General features: G+C 40.2%; 1 protein-coding gene across 7 annotated transcripts in view; it reads left to right on the top strand.

Annotated features, from left to right (window-relative positions):
• Positions 1-9,467, top strand: part of PLEKHA1 (pleckstrin homology domain containing A1) — a 54,636-nt gene extending 45,169 nt beyond the window's left edge. For 3 of the 7 annotated variants that reach the window (XM_027529575.1, XM_027529574.1, XM_027529577.1), the window contains exons 9-12: positions 1,952-2,016; positions 2,622-2,685; positions 4,347-4,436; positions 7,016-9,467. In XM_027529575.1, coding sequence (XP_027385376.1) covers positions 1,952-2,016; positions 2,622-2,685; positions 4,347-4,436; positions 7,016-7,330 — 534 coding nt within the window. In that variant the 3' untranslated portion in view covers positions 7,331-9,467. Of the gene's footprint in view, positions 1-1,951; positions 2,017-2,621; positions 2,686-4,346; positions 4,437-5,671; positions 5,743-6,939; positions 6,962-7,015 lie in introns of those variants that run through there. The other 4 variants (XM_027529580.1, XM_027529579.1, XM_027529578.1 and 1 more) reach the window with 3 other exon arrangements.
• The last annotated feature ends 15,062 nt before the right edge of the window (positions 9,468-24,529 follow it).

The following is a 24,529-nucleotide window of genomic DNA, read 5'->3' as shown; positions in this document are numbered from 1 at the left end:
CTTTGCACTAATAGAGATGTTCTGTTATCTGCCTTGGCCAGATCTAGTGGCACCTGTGGCTGTAAAATACAGCTGGAAATATGGCCACTGTGACTGATGATCCTGACTGTATTTAATTTTAAAGTTAAAACTGGTCATATTTAATATTTTAATTCAAATGGTTAGGCAGAGCTAGTGACTCCTCTTGGACAGCAGAGCACTGGAGAATAGGAAGGGCATGTTTTAAAATTCATCTCAGGTGTCTGTTCTTCTGGAAAACTTGTATGCCTTTCCTTTACACATGTGTTACCCGATACCCACCTCGGTCATAACACTTCCCACTATGGTTTGTTACTGTGTACGTATTTGTCTTTACCAGTTAACTGCACGAGCTTCTTGAGAGCAAAGATTCTCTTTTGGACCCTTTTATCAACACAGCGCCTGGTACTTAGAAAATAATCAACAAGTATTTTTGAATGAATTGAAAAATGGCATAGCATAATAGGAATAGCCATTTTAGCTTGGGACCCTTTCTTAGACTTCAAAATCTAAGAGCCTTAGCTGGAAGCAGTAGCTACTTGGTTCAAAAAGTACCAGCCTTGGTGTCTCAGAAGCTGCACTTGTGCTTGGTTTGATGATTTTCTTAGTGCTGCATAGAATAATGGTATGTCTTAAACTCAGTGGTGTGTCATTTTCAGTGAAATACAGTATATAGTATTTCATGAAATGTTTACTGTGAATACTGTGCCAACTAGGAACTGGTTATGTCATACTTGAATCTTGTATCTGGTTTTGTAGCCTTAGTTGAGGTAATTAGTATGTCTAATCCTGTTTGCTCAGGTGAACAATAGTGCATGTATTCTAGAATTGTGGAAAGTGACACATTTAAAACCTAGCACATGTCCTGCCACTTCAGTTCAGTTCAGTCGCTCAGTTGTGTCCGACTCTTTGTGACCCCATGAATTGCGGAACGCCAGGCCTCCCTGTCCATCACCATCTCCCAGAGTTCACTCAAACTCATGTCCATCGAGTCGGTGATACCATCCAGCCATCTCGTCCTCTGTTGTCCCCTTCTCCTTCTGCCCCCAGTCCCTCCCAGCATCAGAGTCTTTTCCAATGAGTCAACTCTTCGCATGAGGTGGCCAAAGTACTGGAGTTTCAGCTTTAGCATCATTCCTTCCAAAGAACACCCAGGACTGATCTCCTTCAGAATGGACTGGTTGGATCTCCTTGCAGTCCAAGGGACTCTCAAGAGTCTTCTCCAACACCACAGTTCAAAAGCATCAATTCTTCGGCGCTCAGCTTTCTTCACAGTCCAACTCTCACATCCATACATGACCGCAGGAAAAACCATAGCCTTGACTAGACGGACCTTTGTTGGCAAAGTAATGTCTCCACTTAGTACATGTTTTGGAGAAGGAAATGGCAACCCACTCCAGTGTTCTTGCCTGGAGAATCCCAGGGACGGGGGAGCCTGGTGGGCTGCTGTCTATGGGGTCGCACAGGGTCAGACACGGCTGAAGCGACTTAGCAGCAGCAGCAGCAGTGGCAGCAGTACATGTTTAATAAACTCTGTTTTTTAAAATGACAAATTTAACTCGGAGAAGCTGGCTATTTACTACTCTGGTCCCTTCTATATGAAAAAAAAAAGAGGAAATACTCGCTGGGTCCATAGCGGTTCATCGAGGAAAAGATGGATGGTTGTTGGCTTTTAATAAGCTTACAGTATCGTTCAGGACATCAGTAGTGTGAACATGGGTTATATGTCAGTTCCCTTGTTTCAAACCACAGTGTGTATACAGTTATAATACTTGAGCCCTTCTAATGCTAGATGGTTCAAGAAGGTAGATTTATGTCTTAGATGTGCGTCAGGAAGGAAGCATGATTTTCACAGTAGATCTCCAAATAAGACAACTAATGATCAGAGAGATTTTAAAAATGTATGTCTGTTTATCTGCCCTTTTTACGATAGGAAAAGGAACCTCTCCGCGTAATACCACTTAAGGAGGTTCATAAAGTCCAGGAATGTAAGCAAAGGTAAGCACCCCCTCAGACTTGGTGCCTAACACAACTATTAGCCCACAGTATATAGTTCCTCAGCTTAATCGATGCACTTTCAGATGATGTTTTCCTATATTACTGCCAGTGAGTTTTGCTAAAACTTTCAAAGCCTTCAGATTAAATATTGAGATTTTTTTGTTTGTTTGAAAACTACAAATTAGGGAACAATTCTTAAGCTTATTAATGGAAAGGACAGAATTTAATATGAACAACTTCTGTCATACTTGACAGATGGATGTATTAATAATTTTAATATTTCAAGGTTGCTGCAAAATAGAGCTTTAATAAGAAAGTATGTTAACTGTACCACTGTTTCTTTGAGCACACTCTTTCTTCACAGTTGAAAACTTTGGATTTTAAAGTTGTTTTTGCACTTTTCTAAAAATACATGTAACTGTATAAAATGTATAGAATTCAATGCAAGAATAAATTGAAAAATGATAATTTGGTATTTTTTAAGTAAATTAATATTTTACCTTTAATATTTATTAACACATATTTGGTACTGGGTAAATAAGTGAAAAGAAAACTATCAAATAATTGCTTCTTGAGTACAATTGGAAAATTTGTTTTGTTAACAGTGACATAATGATGAGAGACAACCTCTTTGAAATTGTAACATCATCTCGAACTTTCTATGTGCAGGTAGGATACTTCTTTCGAGATTATAGATCCTCCTAACAAGGAATTAATAATTTTAGAGGTGAAAATAACATAAATAAACGTGTTTCTCATAGAAGTAAGGAAAAATATGACAAATGTAATTGCCAACTTAATAAAAATGATGCTGTATCTAAGGTTATTGGTAGATCATATGTTCAGCAAAGAGATATTCTTCGCTGTAAGTTAATTGAATAGAATTAAGTTTTATATGGAGGAAGGGAAATGTGCTATTTATATGCTGTCTGTATTTTCAAGTTGGATTATATTTGCACATATTTTGGAATTTCAATTATATCACTTTTTTGGTAATTTTCTAAAAAAAGGGACTCAAATATCCGTAATAAAAGTAAATAGTAGATCTTATTTCACTAATGGTGGATAGGTATCCTATGTTTAAGTTTAAAATATGCTTTTTATTTAACACATTGATTTACTTAAAAGTTTTTTTTATAAGAACATTTAGTTTTGTTTTTAAAAGTTATTACATATGCTTTTTGCAGAAAATATAGAAAAATACAGAAATATGAAGAGAAAGGTACTTTATAAAACATAGAATTCTACATTCAGGCAGCTGTTCTTTTTTTTGTTTGTTCTTATTAGGCTATATCTTTTTATACCAAGTGGGATCATATGAAATATAGTGTTATATCCTATTTATTTACTATATTATGGTCACTTTTTCCCACGTCATTAAGAATTCTCTGAAAGCCTTTTAGAACTATGCTCTCTCATATGAGTGTTTTACCATTAAACTATTTCTGTACTGTTACTGATCATTCATTAACATAGTTTTTGTACATTTACTATGGTATAAAGTGTTAGTGAACATTTTGTGAATAAACTTGTCTGGATTTCTTACTTCCTTCTGATCAGTTTCTAGATCAGGAGTCACTATTAGAGCACGAGCTTTTTTAAACCTGTCTTTTACCAAACTGATTTCTAGACTGGTGCTCTTGTTTGTAGTGAACGAAAGTATACTCTACCTCTGCCTGCTTTGAATTTTTCCCTTTTAAAATCTCTTTGTTATTATCATTGGTTCAAAAATATTACTTGTGTCTTTAGAATTTTTAAACTTAATCGAGAAGGGACCCTACCTCGCCACCCCTCTGAGGGCCTTGTTTAATTGAAGTCATCGGAAGGCTTCTAATGCACATTGGAAGCCACAGTCCTATCAAGGAAGAGCCTGCTTTGGCATAGGACTGCCGATACCGCTTTTAGGGTTTTAGGGTACAATTAGAAATTGTTTTTAGAAAAATAACATAAAATGATGTCACAGTGGTTTTTGTTTTTTTTACTGCACAATTACATAAATAATCCATCTTGAAAATTCAGACAAGTACAATGATTGGAGAGCAAAATGAGAAGGTCTTTGACTTCCTCCTCTTGTTTTCTCTCCAAAACTGTTCATGTTGACACTTTTTGACATGTCTCATCTTAGAACATTAAGTGCCCAACTTACTTCTGTGTGTTGTAATTTACCCGGCAAAACCTGGTTCAAAAAAGCGATTTCTAAAATTTCTTAGAAACCATTGCCTTAGGCTGATTTTTTTGTTGATGGTTAATTACCAAGATGAACACATTGGATTTATAGACACAAGAGCTGATTTTGAGGAAAACTTGAATGAATGCTTCCTTCCCCTTAGGCTGATAGCCCTGAAGAGATGCACAGTTGGATTAAAGCAGTCTCGGGTGCCATTGTAGCTCAGCGGGGACCCGGCAGATCAGCGTCTTCTGTATGTTTCCTGTTCTCTGGGGTGATACTCCCTTGGATCCCCAATCCTGTCAAGTTATTTTTCTTCCTCTCCCCCTAATCCTTTTGATTTCTTTCTGTTTTGAGATTTATCTGCATGTTGACTTTCATACCGATTGGACTTGCAAAAAAAAAAATAATGCATTTCTAATTTAATGCTTCCTATAGTGTTATGTATACATAACTTTTCTGTGCATTGTATTGTCTTAAATGCACAAACAGGGCAACTAAAGAATGAACGTTTCCTTGTTTTGTTTTAGGAGTTCTTACTTGTCAGTAAGTCCAGATTTGGTATAATTTTACCAAGTCTTAGTGTGGTATTTGACCTAATCATTTAAGGCACCTTTAGTTGTAGCATTACACAATTTTGTGAAGTTTTCTCAGTTTCCTTTTTAACTTCCTGTAATTTCAGTTTAGGTTTTTTGCCTTAATAGCGCCATAAGACAGTTGAGCAGCTTGAACCTTAAATATAATGTTCTCTTTGCATTTCATTCTCATTTTTTACTTGGTTAATTTAAAAGGCTTCTTTTCACTATGTTAATTATCTTTGTGGCAGTATAGTAGATTAAACCAGCTAAACATTCTCAGTAAGGAATATGTTTTTACTTTTTAACTTAACATGTACATCATAAGAATAAGATTTAGCTTTAGGATACTTTGGTCACTGATCTGTGGTCTGAAAATACAAATCTACTAAGGAATGAAAAACTTGCAAGCATCTTAAAATGCAGTATGTTTGTCTACAGAAGGCAGTCTAACACTAATACACAGCATGATAGCCTTTATTACTGGGACTCATTGTCAGTGCTGATAATCTGCACTTTTAGTATTTTCCTGCAGTGCTAGTATTGCAGTAATACTGTCTTTTAATCTTTTCTTGTTAGAAATGACTCTAGGTCAGTAAATATAAAAAAAACCCCATCTTTTCTCACTTTTAAAGTTATTCTTATATCCTTTTTGGAATAGCTCAGAAATTATTTTTAGAGGTGTTAATTTTGTAACCACCTGTGTTTTATGTGACCTTTTCAGCGGTCAAGTATGAGACTCTCTGCAAAAACAATATCTGTTGGGAAGAGGAAAAGCTGGAGAAGGGTGTTTGTGTTTTGTGCTTTGTGGTGGGGGCAAAGTGGACTCTCTGTCTCTGTCAGCAGAACTGTCTCTTTTCCTCCCCTTCCCAGGATAGGTTAACTCTAATCTTAGCTTTGCACTGTGTTCCAGATGCGGCAGGCCAGAAGGCTGTCGAACCCTTGTATACAGAGGTATACGTCAAGAACTGGGGAATGCAGCACGTATGTGGGCTCTCACGCACACATGCCTTCTTACTAGAGGGCCCGGACTTACTCACTACTCACAACTGATTCTAGAAAGTTGAGTTAACCAAACTGCCTTCTGCAGTTATCGTAACTGACTTTGTCAACACTAACGCAAACTATTTCACTATAGTTATCAGGTTGAATATGTCTATTAAAAAAATAATGGAAAAAAAATAGAACTTTACTAATTTAAAAAGTCCTGTCTATTTTCTAAAGCTTAATTTCCTGAGTTGCCACAAGAATTTTGATTTCTGTATTTCATGTATTTGGGAACTTTTTTATACTACACCACTTGACATGCACCTTTGTGGTAATATGTACAAACTCACAGGTGCACATGCATTGGATAAACTCTATATTACTATAGTTTGCATGGCTTATTAGCTCTTAGGTGAAATTTAGCCATGTAATGGGAATCTGTAGTGTTTTGGTGGTTTGTTTATAGCCCTTTTTTTTTCAAAGCCACCAATGTCACAAATGAACACAATGAAGTAGGAACTATATGGCAGTGCATTTGGAATGGTCATATTTAAGGTTAACTTCAGATTTGATTTAGTCAGAAGCGTGTTGAATACTCACAACTCAAATTATCTTATAACAGTTTTAATAAATGCTTAAGTATGTACCCTTTGCTCTCTTTAAAATGTCAAGCCATGTGAATGTGTGCCATATGCAAAAATAAATAAATGCAGTTAAATAAGAAGCAAAAGGACTATGATATCAGGGAAGCAAAAACTAAGTTTATGAGGCTACCAGATAAAATAATGGGTTTGAAAAATGTTTAATTCTGCTTATTAAAGAAATAATTGCCTTTTATTTTTATATTCTACATTTTCATTGTTTAATCTTTCTAAAACATATGGGATAATTCCTACTGTTTATTGAGAATAAACTCTTAAGTAAAAATGGTAAAGCTGATAGGCCCCCTGTTAAACACAGTTCAGTTGCAGTTGGTACACTGCATTCCAGTCTAGGCTGACTGAGCCTTTGAAGTGTCAAAGCTGCCAGATTGGACTTTGGTGACAGAACTGGTTTCTCAGTGGAAATGGTTGTTGGCTGTCATCGCTCTAAACTCACCCCTAAAAATGCACTGCTTTGGGAAAGAACTTGCACACGTATGCTGCACGGCTCATGCTTCTGCTCTGTGTGTGTCTTGTTCTGTTTGTTTTTCAGAGAATAAAGTCTCACACTGAGTTACTAACCCTGTCGTTATTGATTGCCTGTGTCTGACCACCACTCCTCTTTGCAGGAGCATTCCAACAGTCCTTCCGAGCCCAAACACGCTCTCCTCTCTGCCAGTGCCGCAGCAGCCACCCCACATTCCACAGCCTCTCGCAGCAACTCTTTGGTCTCAAGCTTTCCCATGGAGAAGCGAGGATTTTATGAATCTCTTGCCAAGGTCAAGCCAGGGAACTTCAAGGTCCAGACTGTCTCTCCAAGAGAACCAGCTTCCAAAGTGACCGAACAAGCTCTGCTAAAACCTCGAAGTAAAAATGGCCCTCAGGAACAAGATTGTGACCCCGTGGACTTGGATGACGCAAGCCTTCCGGTCAGTGACGTGTGAGGTGGAAGCTCGTGGAGCCTGACCCGCCTCATCAGCCCTCAGTGTCCTTTTCACAAGGCTTCTCGCCAAAGATGATAAAGGGGAAGTGGGTTTTAATGCGTAGAATATCCTGCCTCGTCGCTGTCTTCTTTATAAGCTGGTAAGCCAGGAAGCTAGCAAGTGGCCAAACTAAATGTAATTTCTTTAAAAGAAAGAAAAAGAAAGAAAAATGCCCTGTTAGTATCAACTGTCTGAAGCTTTGTTCTCATTGGGATGATAACAGTGTGTGTGTGTGTGTGTGAGAGAGACACTTTTTCCTAGTGAATTTGACAGTTTAGCCGCTTCACAATTTAAAACATGAAAAATGCTTATAATTACTTTGGTTGTTTTAAAAATGCTACTGTGACTTCCTATTAGATGTTCAGTCTCTACACATTCTTACTGGTTAATATTATTGACTGAAATATTGCCAGACAAAGATGTCTAAACTTGTGATGTCTGTGGTGCTGTAAAATTTATACTACAGTGTGGACAGTTTTGAAACGATAACCATTTTTGTTGCTCTGGATCTCAAGGTGAGCAGTGCATTTTGCATAGAGAGGGTATTATTGAACTGTTAGTGAGGGTTGTGGGTTGTACTGTTGGAGAAAAGGGGAGAGTTAGAATTCAGATAGGTAGATCTTGGACATTTGTTTGTAAAATCTTAGTCAAGATGTGCAGCACAGTCATTGCTTTTTATTCAGTGAAAATTATTTGGTATGAAATTTCTTGGAGGCCTGATTTTCTTGTCAAAATTTTGTAAATAGTTCTTCTATATTTGAATCAGTGGAAGACCTCGTTAATATGTAAAGATACTGCCCTCAGTCATGTGGTTGTAGCCTCTGCTTTTTGTCACTAGTAACCTGTATTCAAGTGTTCATCTTGTTTAGGAATGTTTTGAGATTAATGTGCGTAAAAGTCCTATGTGATTGGTTTTAAACAATTGGGATAAAATTAATTTTTAGTAGCATAAGTTAATGTGCTAAATAGCATACCATTTTGTGTTAGAGATACCAGAATGTTGTTATTCTACTGTCTGTGCAATACATGTTTTAAGCACAAATTTGAGTATACATTTAATCATGGGGATGTCAAAAACATAAGCTCCTCTCTAAAAAACATCGTTAGTTTCAGGTGTTGAATAACAGACCAGTTTGACCAAGTACTGTTTCTACGGTTCAGTCTTAAACATTCGCTTTAAGAAAATAGTCTTGAATTTCATATGCTGCTATTTTTTATGATATTTTGCCATATTACAGTACTGTTTTGTTTTGAATTCATACATGTCGCTGTTTCTCCTTTTCATTTTCTCAGAAGACTTTTTGTTTGAGAACGAGAAAGTGGGAGTGGATTTCTTAAATCAGAGTGTGGTCCAGAGGTTACTATCTGTTACACTAGAATTATCATAGCATCAGTTTAAAAATCCAAATGCATAAAGAATGCACCACTCAACATTTTTATTCATAAGCTATTATTTTTGAAACTTATATTTAGATTTTTCTTCTTTTTTTGCAACTACATTTGAAAATGGTAGAATGAAAAGGTGTTAAGTTGTTATTTTCTCTGCAGATGCATCCATTTCGTCGGCTCTTTTAGAAAGCTCTTTTCTCATGAGCACGCCTAAGAAGTCTTATGCAGACAGTGGGCGATATTCAGGAGCCTGATGCTGTTTTCTTTGGTACAGCTTCCACACTGCATGTTCATTTTAATATTTTGGTATTGGTAATTTGATATATTTCATAGTGGCAAAATATTTGCTCTATTTTGGGACTTTTTATAGAACTACCCTTGCATTCAGTAGCATAGGAAAATGTTCTTGTGATTGTCAGGGTCTTCTAATATTTATCTCAATACTTTTATAATTCTATGAAAATTATTTAATTATTTTAAAACATATACTTTTCTTGTAAATATGTCACATCCGAATTGTCAAAGAATTACTTTGAATACCTTAATATTTGCTGCATTTTTTTCTGTATATGTAACATGTCTTCTCTCAGAATGGGAATGTATGTGTGCTTCCCAATGTTTACTTTTATGTCTGGTATGGTATCTTTATACGTCAAACTGGTTAAACACTGTAATGCTTCAAAATAAACTCAGAATTAATTCTAACTTATTTCTCAGGACTGATTCAGTTCTTGTGTAAACAATGAAATAAAATGAATACAAAATATGTTTGGTTAATTGACGTGAATTTACATGTTTAAGAACAGGCTAATTAGTTGGTAGCCTTGGAAAGGCATAACTTGATAAGAAATTGTGCAAGGAAAGATGAGTGTTTTGGGGAAAATGAGCTTATTTTTGCTTAATTAGAAAACATATTCTCAAAGGCAATATCAACAATGTTGGATTCAAAGCACCGTTTGAATCATCCGGGCTGCACTTGTATTGCGTGGTTATTAGTTAGATGGGTGTGAGATGACTACAAATGAGTGCAGAGGACGTGCTGATCCACACGTGGGCTGTGGACACGACTCGTTAAAACACCCCATTAAGTGCTGGAGGCTGCTTCTCGCAAACCTGCTACTAATAACAAATAGGCCACCTTTGCTGTGTATCCAGCATCTAATGAAACTGGATAAGGATATATTAACTGGTGCAACTTAATTTCTTTCTCTGAAAAGTATTTTAAATGTTTTTAAATTAAAAAAATGAGAAAGTTCTAAAAACTTCCGTTACTTTTACAAAAAAAGGAAAAAAGAGATCCCTTTCTCAGTTGTCTTTTTACTTGTAGTTAAAGCCATACTTGTGTGTGTATGAACAGTTCTAACAGTGAGGCAGAAAATGTTCATATAAAAATGGAATGATGCAACAGCTTAGTACCAGATTTCATAACAATCTTCCTTGTTATGGGGGGGTTTGACATTTCACACAGGACATGGCTGTAGACTCACTTAGATGGGTTTGTATTTGCCATACGTCAGCTTCCCTGTTAAGCGGGTCTAGAATTGATTGTATGAGTTGTTTATTTTTTAATGACTTATGAAAATCACGTTTTTGTCAAACTTCATTTAAAACATGTATTAATACTGCTGAATTTACAGTATTCAGTGCAATTTACTGTTGCATTTACGATTTTGATCCATAAGGTCCTAGTGTGGTATTTTTGTGTCAGTGCCTAGGTCTGTGATGTGGCATATTCATGGAGTAATAGCGCCACCTTCTGGTTGTATCATTGTTAAATTTGAAGTAATTTGAAATCTTACTTTATTTCAGTTAGAAAATTAAAACATGTAATTGCCTAGGATGACTTAGAACTTAATATAAAATTTAATGCAACATTTGTGAGTGACTTCTTTAAATCTTTTATTTGAAAATAAGCATAGATTCCTATGAGGTTGTAAGTAATAATCCAGGGCTCTTGTATACCCTTCACTCAGTTCTACCCATAAAACAGAACAATGCCATCACCACAAGGATCTCTCATTGTTGCTCTTTTATAATCACATTTACCTCCCATTTTACAGGAGGAAAATAAAAGTCATTTGCTTAAATTCACATTAGGTTTAAAATCTAGTCTTTTTTATTCCAAGATCTGGGCTCTTAACCATTATGGTATTGCTGCCACAGTAGAAGTCTTGAGAATTGCTCTGTTAATATGGTACTATCTCCAAAGAGTTGAACTTTCCTTCAACTTATTTTCAGTGTTTTTCAGAACCATAATATTTCAAATGATAGATTTCTTTATACATGCATTTGCATCTAATATTTGAGAATCAATAGTAGATAAATATCCTGATCATAACCTCCCTGAAAGATTTTAAGCCCTGACATTGCCATTATATAAATTAATAAGGTTACCAAAATAAGGATTTTAAAATAGCTTTAGGATGTTGAATTCTTGAATTGGAAAGAGTGTGGAAACTGGTTATAGTCACTGGGTGTAAGGTGAAAATGAGGTGTTTTTCCATGTGGAGAAACTTTGGAACTTTTGATAAAGTCAGGTCAAATTGGTGTCTTCAGTGTGCAGTATGAAGTGCACAGGGAACCTGAGAAGATGATCACATCAGTCGCTCGGTCGTGTCCGACTCTTTGCGACCCATGAATTGCAGCACGCCAGGCCTCCCTGTCCATCACCAACTCCCGGTGTTCACCCAGACTCAGTCCATCGAGTCAGTGATGCCATCCAGCCATCTCATCCTCTGTCGTCCCCTTCTCCTTCTGCCCCCAATCCCTTCCAGCATCAGAGTCTTTTCCAATGAGTCAACTCTTCGCATGAGGTGGCCAAAGTACTGGGGACTTGGAAAGGTCCCAGGAGAGAAAAAGTAAAAATTACGTGACCAGACAGTAAATTTGGAAATGTTGATCTGAAATTTGAAGTATCCAAGTTGATGCATAAAATTTAAATTGTTCTCTTGAAGTTTCATTGCCCCTTTCTCCCTTCCCCTTTACCCTGTCATACTGGTTTTCTTTAGCATTGGTCAGCGTTGGGTGGGGGAGCCAGGAGAATGGCTAAGTGGGTGGGAATGTGGGGAACTTGCCATGGGCTTCCCACATGGTACAGTGGCAAAGAATCCACCTACCAATGCAGGAGATGCAAGAGACGTGGGTTCCATCCCTGCGTCAGGAAGATCCCCTGAAATAGGAAATGACAACCTACTGCGGTATTCTTGCCTGGAGAATCCCATGGACAGAGGAGCCTGGCGGGCTACGGTCCACAGGGTCGCAGAGTTGGACATGACTGAGCACACACGCACACTTCATGATTTAGGAACTTAACCACCTCAGGCTCATTTTTGCCTGTCTTTGGTAACTTCATGACGAACTTATTCTGTTCCCTGTGGATCCTTATTATTATTTCCAAGTAGAGACCATTGGTCCCAGTAACATCTTTTCCTTTGTGACTTTCATATACAACATGCTTCTCGTCTTGCCTCATGTTAGCACTATCCTTGTTTCTCACTCTCCTTTTGCCTGTCTGTATTGCAAAGGTGGAAGATTTCCTAATGGATTAGAAATGACGAGTGAAAGGAAGTGATGTATTAGAGGTGAAGGCAAGTCCTATGGCCTGAACAACTGGAGAAACACGTAGTCCATGATCTGAGGTAGCAAAGATTGCAGGTAGGATAGGTTTGGATGCAGAGGCTGTAACTGAAGTATTGAGTGTGATGGTTTGAGATGACTATTAGATACCAAGGAGAAACTTCAGGAAGGCAGTTGGATATACAGATTTGGAATGGAGGGAAATCTTCATTGGAGATAAAAACTGGGGAGCCTTCAACATACTAGATGGCGTTTGAAGCTACGAGACTGGATTAGAGGGACGAAGAAAGAAGAAAAGAGGACCAAAGAATGGATGGGGCATTCCAATGCTGAGAGCTCAGAAGAGGAACCAGTGGTGGAAAATGAAAAGGTGTGGTTACTGGTCAACTGAAAGCCAAGGGACGCATATGAGTCAAGGGGAAGGGGTCAGACGTGTCAATGATGCTCACAGGTCTAGTAAGAAGCCAGCTGAGAAATTGGGTTTGTCCATGTGGAGGCCACTGGGAATCGATAGGAGCAGTTTTGGTGGGGTGGAGCCACACACAGCTGCTGTGAGGAGTTTTGCTGTAACAGGAGCAGAGAAGTGGGATGCTTGCTGTTAGCAAAAGCAGAATCAAGTTTTGTTCCGTTTTGTTTTAAGATGGAATAGTGGCATTTGGTTGATGGGATGACCCAATAGCAAAAGGAAGACTGATGATGTAGGAGATGGGAAGGATTGTTGGAACCAAGTCTGGCGGGGAGATGAGAGGGAATCTAGTGCACAAGTAGAGGGCTTGGCTTTTTATACAACAACATTGATGTTTGTCTGTGGTAGGAGGGCAGAGTAAGCGGAGGCATGAGTGGGAGGAAGTCTCAGCGAATCAGGAAGTGATCCTCAGCGATGAGTGAGGTGGGGAAGGCAGTATTACGAAGCTGAGGAAAGAGTAGGTGTGAGTTGTCCCTGCTCGTGGAGAAGGAAGGGACCAGGGACATCGAGGACATCTTGGCAGTTCTGAGAGCCCACCTGAGCCTGTGCTCACGAACTGCAGGTTACAGTTAAATAACAGGTCATTGCAGTCATTTTTGTCATGCTCCTGTTTTGAAAAGCCCTCTAGATTCCCACTGAAGGGCATGGTGCTGGATTCCCACTGAAGGGAACATTTGATTCAACTATTCATATTTTATTTTTTTAAATGAAGAAGGACAGTTAAACTTTATTAATACCTTCAGTATCTGTTGGGCTCCCCTGGTAGCTCATAGGGTGAAGAATATGCCTGTAATCCAGGAGACTCAGGTTCATTCCCTGGGTCAGGAAGATCCCCTGGAGAAGGGGATGGCAACCCACTCCAGTATTCTTGCCTGGAGAATTCCATGGACAGAGGAGCCTGGCGGGCTACAGACCATGGGGCTGCAAAGAGTCTGACACAACTTGAGTGACTAACATGGAAATAATCTTGTTTCTCTCCTTAGATCAGTTAATTTGATGAATCATATTAATTCATTTCCTATTATCCATCATTACATTTTGGAAATAAATACCATTTGGTCAGGATATGTTATATTTAAATAAGCTGCTTCTGTTTGCTATAATTTTATCAGGAATTTTTGCATAAATACAAGTGATACTGGTTTGTACTTTTCTTCTGTATGGGTCTCGTCTTTGTAGGTTTTGTGGTGTTAAAATAGCTTCATGGAAAAAACTTAGTAGATTGTCTTCTTCTAAACTGTTTTGGAATGACTTGAAAAGAATTGGAATGATTAAAAAGTTGGTGAACTTTCCCCATTAAACATTCTAGACCCTTTTGTGGGGGTGCATCCTGAAAACCTCATTTCCTCCATGAAAACTGATGCACTTAGAACCAATCTTTTCTAGAATTCATTTTAATAAATAATATTCCTAGAAAATTAGACAAGTTTTCAAATGTATTTGCATGAGCCGAGCAAAATATACAGGACAAGAACTCACTATGTCTTCAAAATAAATGAACTAACACGAATACTTCATTTATATGACAAGTTGTGATATCTGATTCTTATTTGGCACCAAGATAATTACAGACACAAACAAGGACCCTAAAATAAAGTGGTGGTATTCAGGTGTGAGAATTCAGGTAAGAGAGTTCCAAAAAATATCTGCTTTACTGACTACGCCAAAGCCTTTGACTATATGAATCACAACAAGCTGTGGAAAATTCTTCAAGAGATGGGAATACCAGACCACCTTACCTGCATCCTGAGAAATCTGTGTGCAGGTCAAGAAGCAGCAGTTAGAACTGGACATGAAACAACAGACTGGTTCCAAATTGGGAAAGGAATATGTCAAGGCTGTATATTGTCAACCTGCTTATTTAACTTATATGCAGAGTACATCATGTGAAATGCCGGGCTGGATGAAGAACAAGCTGGAATCAAAATCACCAGGAGAAATACCGATAACGTCAGATATGCAGAGGACACTACCCTTATGGCAGAAAGCGAAGAGGAACTAAAGAGACTCTTGATGAAAGTGAAAGAGGAGAATGAAAAATCTGGCTTAAAACTCAGCACTCAGAAAACTAAGATCATGGCATCTGGTTCCATCACTTCATGGCAAATAGATGGGGAAACAATGGAGACAGAGACTTTATTTTTGGGGGTCCAAAATCACTGCAGATGATGACTGCAGCCATGACATTAAGACTCTTGCTCCTTGAAAAAAAAGCTATGACCAACTTAGCATTTTAAAAAGCAGAGACATTACTTTACCGATAAAGGTCCGTCTAGTCAAAGCTATGGTTTTTCCAATAGTCATGTATGGATGTGAAAGTTGGACTATAAAGAAAGCTGAGTGCTGAAGTATTGATGCTATTGAACTGTGGTGTTGGAAAAACTCTTGAGAGTCCCTTGGACTGCAAGGAGATCAAACCAGTCAATCCTACAGGAAGCCAGTCCTGAATATTCATTGGAAGGACTGATGCTGAAGCTGCAACTCCAATACTCTGGCCACCTGATGTGAAAAACTGACTCATTGGAAAAGACCCTGATGCTGGGAAAGATTGAAGGTGGGAGGAGAAGGGGACAATAGAGGATGAGATGGTTGGATGGCATCACTGACTTGATGGACATGAGTTTGAGCAAGCTCAGGGAGTTGGTGATGGACAGGAAAGCCTGATGTGCTGCAGTACATGGGGTCACAAAGAGTCGGACATATCTGAGGGACTGAACTGATTCAGGTGTGAGGAAGGCATCTAAATCAAATGTCAGTGAAAGTGAAAAGTGAAAGTCACTCAGTCGTGTCCAACTCTTTTTGACCGCATGGACTATACAGTCCATGGAATTCTCCAGGCCAGAATACTGGAGTGGGTAGCCTTTTCCTTCTTCAGGGGATCTTCCCAACCCAGGGATCGAACCCAGGTCTCCTGCATTGCAGGTGGATTCTTTACCAGCTGAGCCACAAGGGAAGCCCAAATCAAATATCAGGGTCTTCTAAAAATTCAAGTGTGACATGTATAATTTCTCATAAGGAATCAGTGATCCCAGGAGAACAAGTCTGGGTTTCCCACTTGAGAAACACTCTCCTTATGGAAAGTGTTTAAACGTCTTAGCTTCAGGCCCTCACATTTCCACCTCCTAATACTGCTCCTCGTGTCTCCTGCACAACAGGTCCACTGAATCATTCTTCCGTTCCTGATTTTCCCACCTCCCTGCCATTCTTGCTGTCATTCTGCCTGAATGCCACTTCTAGATGTTTAATTCCACTCATTGTTCAATTTCCATTAAGATGCAACTTTCTCCTTGAGATGTTGAACTTGCTTTCTCACCTTCCCCACAACACAAGCCATGATGACCCCAAAATACCTGATTGCCTCTCCCTTCCTGTGCCAATGTTCAATTCAGTTAATTGGAACTGGAATTCAATTTAAGATTTTGTTCTTAAACTCTGGGCTGATTATATAGCTTTTTCTCTCACTGCTGTAGTCTTTAAAAAAAAAAAACCCAATGACTTCAAAATTTGGAAGAGATTAGAAAATGGAAACACCCCAATCTAGCTTTTGGTTGATTAGATTGGCCCCAAAAAGAAGTAAATAAGACAGGAAGCAAAATTTAAACAGATCCTGTTATTAATGGCAGTTCTGTAAAAATACTCAAGTATGCATGATTTAAGCAGTCACGCCCAGCTGTTGGAGGTCAAGGGTCCCTTTCACACTCATCACGTCCAATTTTACATTGACTTTCAGGTCACCCATAATCACCCAATGGCTCTTCTGAGCCTGCAGTGAAAGTAAACTCTAATTCTTGAAAGCAGTGGCTCTTAAAAGTGTGGTCGAACACCATCATCATCATCATCATCAGAGAACTTGACATGCAACTTTATCTGTCCCTCCCCAGTGCCTGTAGGGAGGGGACCAGCAATTTGTTTTAACATCTCCAGGCAATTCTAGTGCCAGTAGTTTGAGATCACAGCCCTAAAGCATCCATTGTGCGTAATGAATTCTCTCCTAGGCATCTCCTTAGGAGAACTGAGAATACAGTCAACCCACATCACCATCTGGGTTTTGGGGTTCAGTTAAGGAACCCCACTGAGAAAGGCTACCTGGAACCACCTACTTTGAGAGATTACACTCAAATAGGAATAAAAATTTTTCTTTGTTTGATATCATCTATGGGTGCTAACGGAGAAGGCAATGGCACCCCACTCCAGTACTCTTGCCTGGAAAATCCCATGGATGGAGGAGCCTGGTAGGCTGCAGTCCATGGGGTCACTAGAGTCTGACACGACTGAGCGACTTCACTTTCACTTTTCACTTTCATGCATTGGAGAAGGAAATGGCAACCCACTCCAGTGTTCTTTTCTGGAGAATCCCAGGGGCGGGGGAGCCTGTTGGGCTGCCGTCTATGGGGTTGCAGAGAGTTGGACACGACTGAAGCGACTTAGCAGCTTAGCATGGGTGCTAAGTCACTTCAGTTGTGTCCAACTCTTTGCAACCCTATGGACTGTAGCCCACCAGGCTCCTCTGTCCATGGGATTCTCCAGGCAAGAATATTGGAACAGGTTGTCATTTCCTTCTCCAGGGGATCTTACCAATCCAGGGATCGAACCCGAGTCTCTTAGGTCTCCTGCACTGGCAAGTCGGTTCTTTACCACTAGTGCCAACTGGGAAGCCTGATATCTTCTATAGAGACAGAATTTTACCAAGAATCTAAAAAGGTGCTTACACCATCTAGCTCAGCCTCCTGGCAATGGAAGAACCAGGTGTTGAGTTCTAGAAGTCTTTGTTGTTTGATGGAAAGAAGCATGTCACCTTTTCTGAGCCAGAGAACCTTCTTGACATAGAATATTCAGAAGCTCCTGTCATGTGGATGTGTTACAAGTTGCAAGAGACGCCGAGTGAGATGGGACCAGTATCCTTAACACAAGCACAGGAGTTCGTCCAGTTTTCTCTATGTGGTTAGTATTTAAAATCTATTTCTTCCCACTGATTTGAAATAAGGCTTTTATCAGTGTCTTAGCTTGGGTGGCTGCAACAGAATACTTTAGACTGGGTGGCTTATAAACAATAGAAATTTATTTCTCACCATTCTGGAGGCTGAGAAGTCCAAGATCAAGCTGTCTCAGTGTCCAGTAAGAATCATTTTCCTGGTTCATAGGCGGATGTCTCCTGACTCTTCTCTCATGTGGTGGAGGGAACTCCCGGGGATCTCTTATAGGGGTGAGAGTGGAGCCCTCATGACTTACCACATTGCAAGGGCCTCACCTCCTAGCATATCTCCTTGAGGGTCAAGTTTTGACACATGAATTTTGGGAAACACAGACATTCAGGTTCTAGCACTAATCACTCATGAAAGTGAAAGTCGATCAGTCATGTCCGACTCTTTGTGACCCCATGGACTTTAACAGTCCATGGAATTCTCCAGGCCAGAATACTGGAGTGAGTAGCCTTTCCCTTCTCCAGGGGAATCTTCCCAAACTAGGGATCGAACCCAGGTCTCAAGCATTGCAGGTGGATTCTTTACCAGCTGAGTCACAAGGGAAGCCCAAGAATACTGGAGTGGGTAGCCTATGCCTTCTCCAGCGGATCTTCCCAACCCAGGAATTGAACCAGGGTCTCCTGCATCACAGGCAGATTCTTTACCAACTGAGCTACAGGGAGGCCCTGATATGATAATCACTCATAGTGGAGTGCATTTCTGAACTTCCTGTAACCTGAATATGGGTATTTCTCTGCCAGAATCATATGAGCAATTACAATGAATAATACATTTTAATAGCACATAAATATTTTTCTATTCAATTTTTGAACCTCTGGATCTTTATTTTGGAGTTCAAAAATATCCTACCTTTTTTAAAAAAATTGGAATTACATCAAGTTTATCTTATTGTGAGGTGCTAGTTCACCTAAGAAGAGACACCACCTGTGTTTGGTGAATCTGGGCAGATGAGTCTTTCCCGCCCCCAGGGATCTTCCTGGTAGCTGCATTTGGGGAGAAGGAGGTTGCAGATAGGAGGCCCTGTGCACCATGAGAGAGGAAGCCTGGGTGTGGGCTCTGAACACAGAGAAGGCTGTGAGTAACATCTGCCTTTGGAGACAGGATGGTAAGAGATGCTTCTGCTTTAGGGCCAGACGGCAGAGTGGGTGCAGACAAGGGCCTTCTCCCCAGTTCTGCAGAGCCTGGTGTGGACCTGGCCCAGAGGGCTGACATCTGTCTGCCTGGCCATGAGTCACTCCAATCGGTGAGGTGCTGGGGCTGGCTCTGGAGAGTCAATTGTGAGTTTGGGGTAATTGTGCAAGCTGGCTGTTGTCAAACAGCTATAGTTGAAAATCAGACTTATAAACTTAAAATTACATAAATTTCATTAGGAACAAAGGTAATAAAAACTCAAGCTCATCACTTTCTAGTTTTACCACACTTTGCTTTCGCCCAGTGGGTTATTTAGTGGGTTATCTAGGGGTTATTTACAACTCCTGGACCTGAGGGGATGCTGTGCCCTCTCTCACCCCAATTCCACACTCAGTGACGTCATGTTGGCAGCTTGGCGGGGGTATTTACACCATTGGCAAATGCTGCAAATTAGGCCTTGACTTATCCTTTTATTGATTGTGTAAGTGAGACGTTACCAACTTTTTCTGTAAAAGACCAGATAGTAAATGGTTAGGCTCTCCATACAACCCCTGCCTCTTTATTTTTATTTTTCAAATTTAGGTCTATGATCCACTTTGGATTAATTACATTTTATGTCTGTATGGCACCAATGTTCATTTCCCCTCCACGTGAACAGCCAATTAATCTAGCACCAGTTATTGAAAATAACATATTTAATTGCAGTTATGCCTTTGTGAAATCAGGTGATTTACACATGAATCTGATTTGGGCTCCTTTCTGGTCCACTGATCTATACTTTCATTTGTATGCCAATACACAGCAGTTCTGATTATTGTCAAATTATGCTGTGATATCCAAACACCATCTTCAAAGGTATCCTGGGAGTTGCCACCTCCATAGATTTTGCAAGGGCAATTTCTTGCATCGGGACATAGAGCACTGGCCCTTAGGAATGGTGACGGTGAAACAGGGAAAACAGAACTGGAGGGATAAACCGTGTCCAGATACCAAAGGCTCCTCTGGTGGCTCAGATGGTAACATATCTGCCTGCAACACAGGAGACTCAAGAGACATGAGTTCGATCCCTGCCTGAGTCAGGAAGATTCCCTGAAGAGGGGAATGGCCACCCACTCCAGTATTCTTGCCTGGGAAATCCTATGGACAGAGGAGCCTGGCAGCTACAGTCCATGGGGTTGCAAAGAGTTGGACATGACTGAGCAACACTTTGACTTTATTTCAGATATGAAGATAACTGATATTTCAGATATCTGAAAGATGTTAAGCTTTTTTATTTTTTAAAGATGTATAAAGACTTCCTTGGTGGTCCAGTGGTTCAGACTTCATCTTCCAGAGCAGCGGGAGTGGGTTTGATCCCTCGTTGGGAAGCTGAGATCCCACATGCCTCGTGGCCCAAAAACCAAAACATAAAACAGGAGTAATATTGTAACAAATTCAATAAAGTCTTTAAAACTGATCCACATCAAAACAAATCTTGAAAAAAAAGATGTAGAGATGTTCTGATAGATTAAAAAACTTACAAAGGCACCCTCATATTAAAAATGTCAGAAAATATAGTTTTGGAACACTCTGTAAAATTTTTGTATTTATTTGGTGCTAAGCACTTGACACTTTTTACTCCGTGTCCAGTCATGGATGGAAAGCAGTCATGGATGGGGCAGAAGCTGAGCTCAGAGGAGCGACAAGGTGTCTGAAATGCCTAAGGGACTAGGAGTGACCCCAGCCCACTAGGAATGGAGCACAGCCCACAGCTGGCAGGCCCCAGGAGAGCACGACTGGGCGGGTTGCCCCCTCTTCAGAGCTTTGGCTTTCTTGACATTTCCTTCCTTCGACTCCTCTCTCCCCTCATATTAATGGTTAGTACAAAAAATAAAAAGAAGCAGAAACTACCTTCCACCACTTGTCACGCCTCCACCCAGAATGGACCACTGTTAACACTCAGACTTTGTTCCTTCCAGGTTTGCATCTGATGATTTAAAAAAAAAACAACAAAACAATCGGGGGCAAACAGCACGCACAGTTTTATATCCTGCATTTCTTGTTCGGGGTATAAGTAACCCCCTGGGGTCTTTCTTCTGTTTCCTTTTGAGTCTCAAGCTAGGGAAATTGGGCTGTTAGCGGGAGGATTTCCTGAAATCCCTTTGAATGATCGAAGGAGTCGTGCTCAGTCTTCCTCCAGTTGAGAGTTCTGTTTTTTTTCTCCCTCCTCTCCTATGAAGCTACAGGTCATGAAGGCAGACGGAGACTCAGCTTGCGAGTCTGATTTCTAAAAGTGGTGGTTATTCTGTTTTTTTTTTTTTTTTAAAGGAATAGAGAATCAATTTAACAACAGAGTGCCAGGCAATGGCTAGGCTTGAGCGCCCAGAAACTGTCCCTAAGAAGTGGAGTCCAGGAGGAGAGAGAGACGGAAGTCTCCGAAGGGTGAGGTGACTACAGAAGGATGGAGTGGAGGAGGGGCTGTGGCCGCGGGCCCAGTGGAAAAGTACCTCGTTCGTGAGTCATCACGGATAACACATGTCTGGTGCCCCGCCATCAGCATCCAGGAGTGCGGTAGTGACTGCTGGAGGCCACATCAAAGACGGAACCATGCGGAAGAAAGTAAAGGAAAATCAAGATGAAAATGTAATACCTGGCTTCAGCTGCGAGCGAGCATCTCCAAGTCAGCCAGCATGAGCCCAGTGTCTGCTATGTGGCTGGCGCTGTCTGGCTCAATGGGCAGGCCAGGCAGCCGATGCAGGAAGCTTCCAGTCTTGAAGTGGGGCAGGGGAATGGCATGGGACGACCCATCAAACACAGTTTGGCTGATTAAAGAAGGGCTGTGGCTTAGACAAATGGAATTCCCAGTGCCACCGAATTTTGGATCTCTAGGGATATTACCCTGATTATAGAATAACTGGATGGTTTAAACATGTGTTAGCATAGTGTCAATATATAGGAATGGCCTGCGGTCGTCAGCTGGGCTGCTCGTTAGAGTTCTTGGAAGACCCTGAAAACTAGACACCAGGGATTTTCAACCACGTCCCAGAGGGTTTTTTTTTTTTTAAAAAAAAAAACAGTTTTATTCAGATATAATTAAAATAGCATCCCATTCTCCTTAGAAAAGTGTACAATTCAGTGGGTTTTAGTATCTTCATAGACACGTGCAGCCATCACACATAGTCAATTTTGTAATATTTTCAAAATGAAACCTTGTATGTTTTGGCTATTACCTCTCTATCTCCTTGTCCTCCTCACAGCTAGGAACCTACCTTCTGTCTCTAGATTTCCCTGTTCTAGGCTTTTCGTGTGAATGGAAGCATATAATACAGTCTTTTGTGACTGACTTCTTTCGTTTAGGGCAACGTATCCAGTAACCCCACGGAAGGTCTTGTGAATCTCTCACAAGGATAATCCATGTTATAGCATGTAACATGGACTGCGGCATGCCAGGCTCCTCTGTCCTCCTCTGTCTCCTGGAGTTTGCTCAAATTCATGTCCATTGAGTTGGTGATGTTATTTAACCATCTCATCCTCTGTTGTCCCCTTCTCCTCCCACCTTCAGTCTTTCCCAGCATCAGGATCTTTTCAAATGAGTCAGCTCTTCACATAAGGTGGCCAAAGTATTGGAGCTTCAGCTTCAGCATCAGTCCTTCCAATGAATATTTAGGACTGATTTCCTTTAGGATTGATAGGTTTGGTCTCCTTGCTATCCAAGGGACTCTCAAAAGTCTTCTCCAGTACCACAATTCGAAAGCATCAATTCTTTGGTGCTCAGCCTTCTTTATGGTCCAACTCTCACATCCATAACTACTAGAAAAATCATAGTTTTGACCATGTGGACCTTTGTTGGCAAAGTGCTGTCTCTAACTCCATTTAATTATTTGTGCAACAGATGGATTCTTCTTCAAAATGACTGTACCAATTTCCATTCCCAGTAGTAATATATGAGGGGTCCCATCTCCCTACATCTTTGCCATCTTTTGTTATCATCTGACTTTTCAATTCTAGCCACCCTAGTGTCTGTGAAGTGGCATCTCATTGTGGCATTGATTTGTTGATGACTAACAATATTGAGAATCTTTTCATGTGCTTACTGGCGCTTTTTTCCCTTAACTTTTTAAATTTTGAAATAATGTTAGGTTTAGAGAAAAACTGTAAAAATAGTACAAAACCCTTAGCCTAGATTCCTCAAATGTTAACTATGCGTGCTTGATCATTCTCCATCTCTGAATCATTTAAGACTTGCAGACATGAAGGCTCTTTACCTCTAAATATTCCAGTGTGTATTTTCTTAAAACAAAACAAAAACCAGCTTTCTCTTATGCAACCACAGTAAAATGATCAAAGTCCCTTTGCTGTTCTGAAACTATCACAACACTGGTAGTTGTCTATACCCCAATGCAAAATGTTTTTGGTGTTAAAAAAAATAACAATAAAAAAAAAATCAGAAAATCAACATCGACTCAATACTATCAGTAACTGAATGTATCCAAGTTTTGCCAAATTTCTAGGCACCAGCATCTTAAAAAAGCTCTACAGATGATTCTATTGGATATCAGGATCTCTGTCACCTCCTCTCATCAATGAGGACCATTAATTCCGAGGTCACCATTGATTTAGAGCAGAGTTTTCAGAATGTCCCATCCCCCAGGGCACCTTTATGTGACCTAGGGAAAGATGTCTCTCTGCTACAGCTAAATAAATAAATTCGAGCAGTGGCCATTTCTGCCCTGTTCTTTCCAACTTCGATTTAGCCTCATCACATCAGAAACATCGGGGCGGGGGCGGGGGTGCAGGGGTGGAGCTCAGCCATCTGAGTTTTCACCAGCCATCCAGGTACTTCTAAAGCATGCTCAGGTTTGAGACCCCCTGGCCTAGTAGCTATGGCCACAGGGAAGTCCAGGAAAGACCAGCCTTTTTCTGTTTCTAGTTATTCAAAGTATACGTTCTCTACAGCTGGTGAATCAAGAATCATGACAAATTATTTCTAGTGCGCCTCACTTCAGTTCAGTCGCTCAGTTGTGCCTGACTCTTTGTGACCCCATGGATTGCAGCACATCAGGCCTCCCTGCCCATCACCAACTCCTGGAGCTTGCTCAAACTCATGTCCATCCAGTCGGTGATGCCATCCAACCATCTCATCCTCTGTCACCTTCTTCTCCTCCTGCCTTCAATCTTTCCCAGCATCAGGGTCTTTTCCAATGATTCAGCTCTTCGCATCAGGTGGCCAAAGTATTGGAGCTTCACCTTCAGCATCCATCCTTCCAATGAATATTCAGTACCGATTTCCTTTACCATGTACTTGTTGGATCTCCTTGCAGTCCAAGGGACTCTCAAGAGTCTTCTCCAACACCACAGTTCCAAAGCATCAACTCTTCAGCACTCAGCTTTCTTTATAGCCCAACTCTCACATCTATACATGACTACCAGAAAAACCATAGTTTTGACTAGATGGACCTTTGTTGGCAAAGTAATGTCTCTGCTTTTTAATATGCTGTCTAAGTTGGTCATAATTTTTCTTCCAGGGAGCAAGCGTCTTTTAATTTCATGGCTGCAGTCACCATTTGCAGTGATTTTGGGGCCCCCAAAATTAAAGTGTCTCACGGTTTCCATTGTTTCCCCATATATTTGCCATGA

Source organism: Bos indicus x Bos taurus, chromosome 26 (assembly GCF_003369695.1).
Source record: "Bos indicus x Bos taurus breed Angus x Brahman F1 hybrid chromosome 26, Bos_hybrid_MaternalHap_v2.0, whole genome shotgun sequence".
Taxonomy (NCBI): Eukaryota; Metazoa; Chordata; class Mammalia; order Artiodactyla; family Bovidae; genus Bos; species Bos indicus x Bos taurus.
Note: the sequence above shows the minus strand (reverse complement) of the source record. Positions and strands in the feature narration are given on the sequence as shown.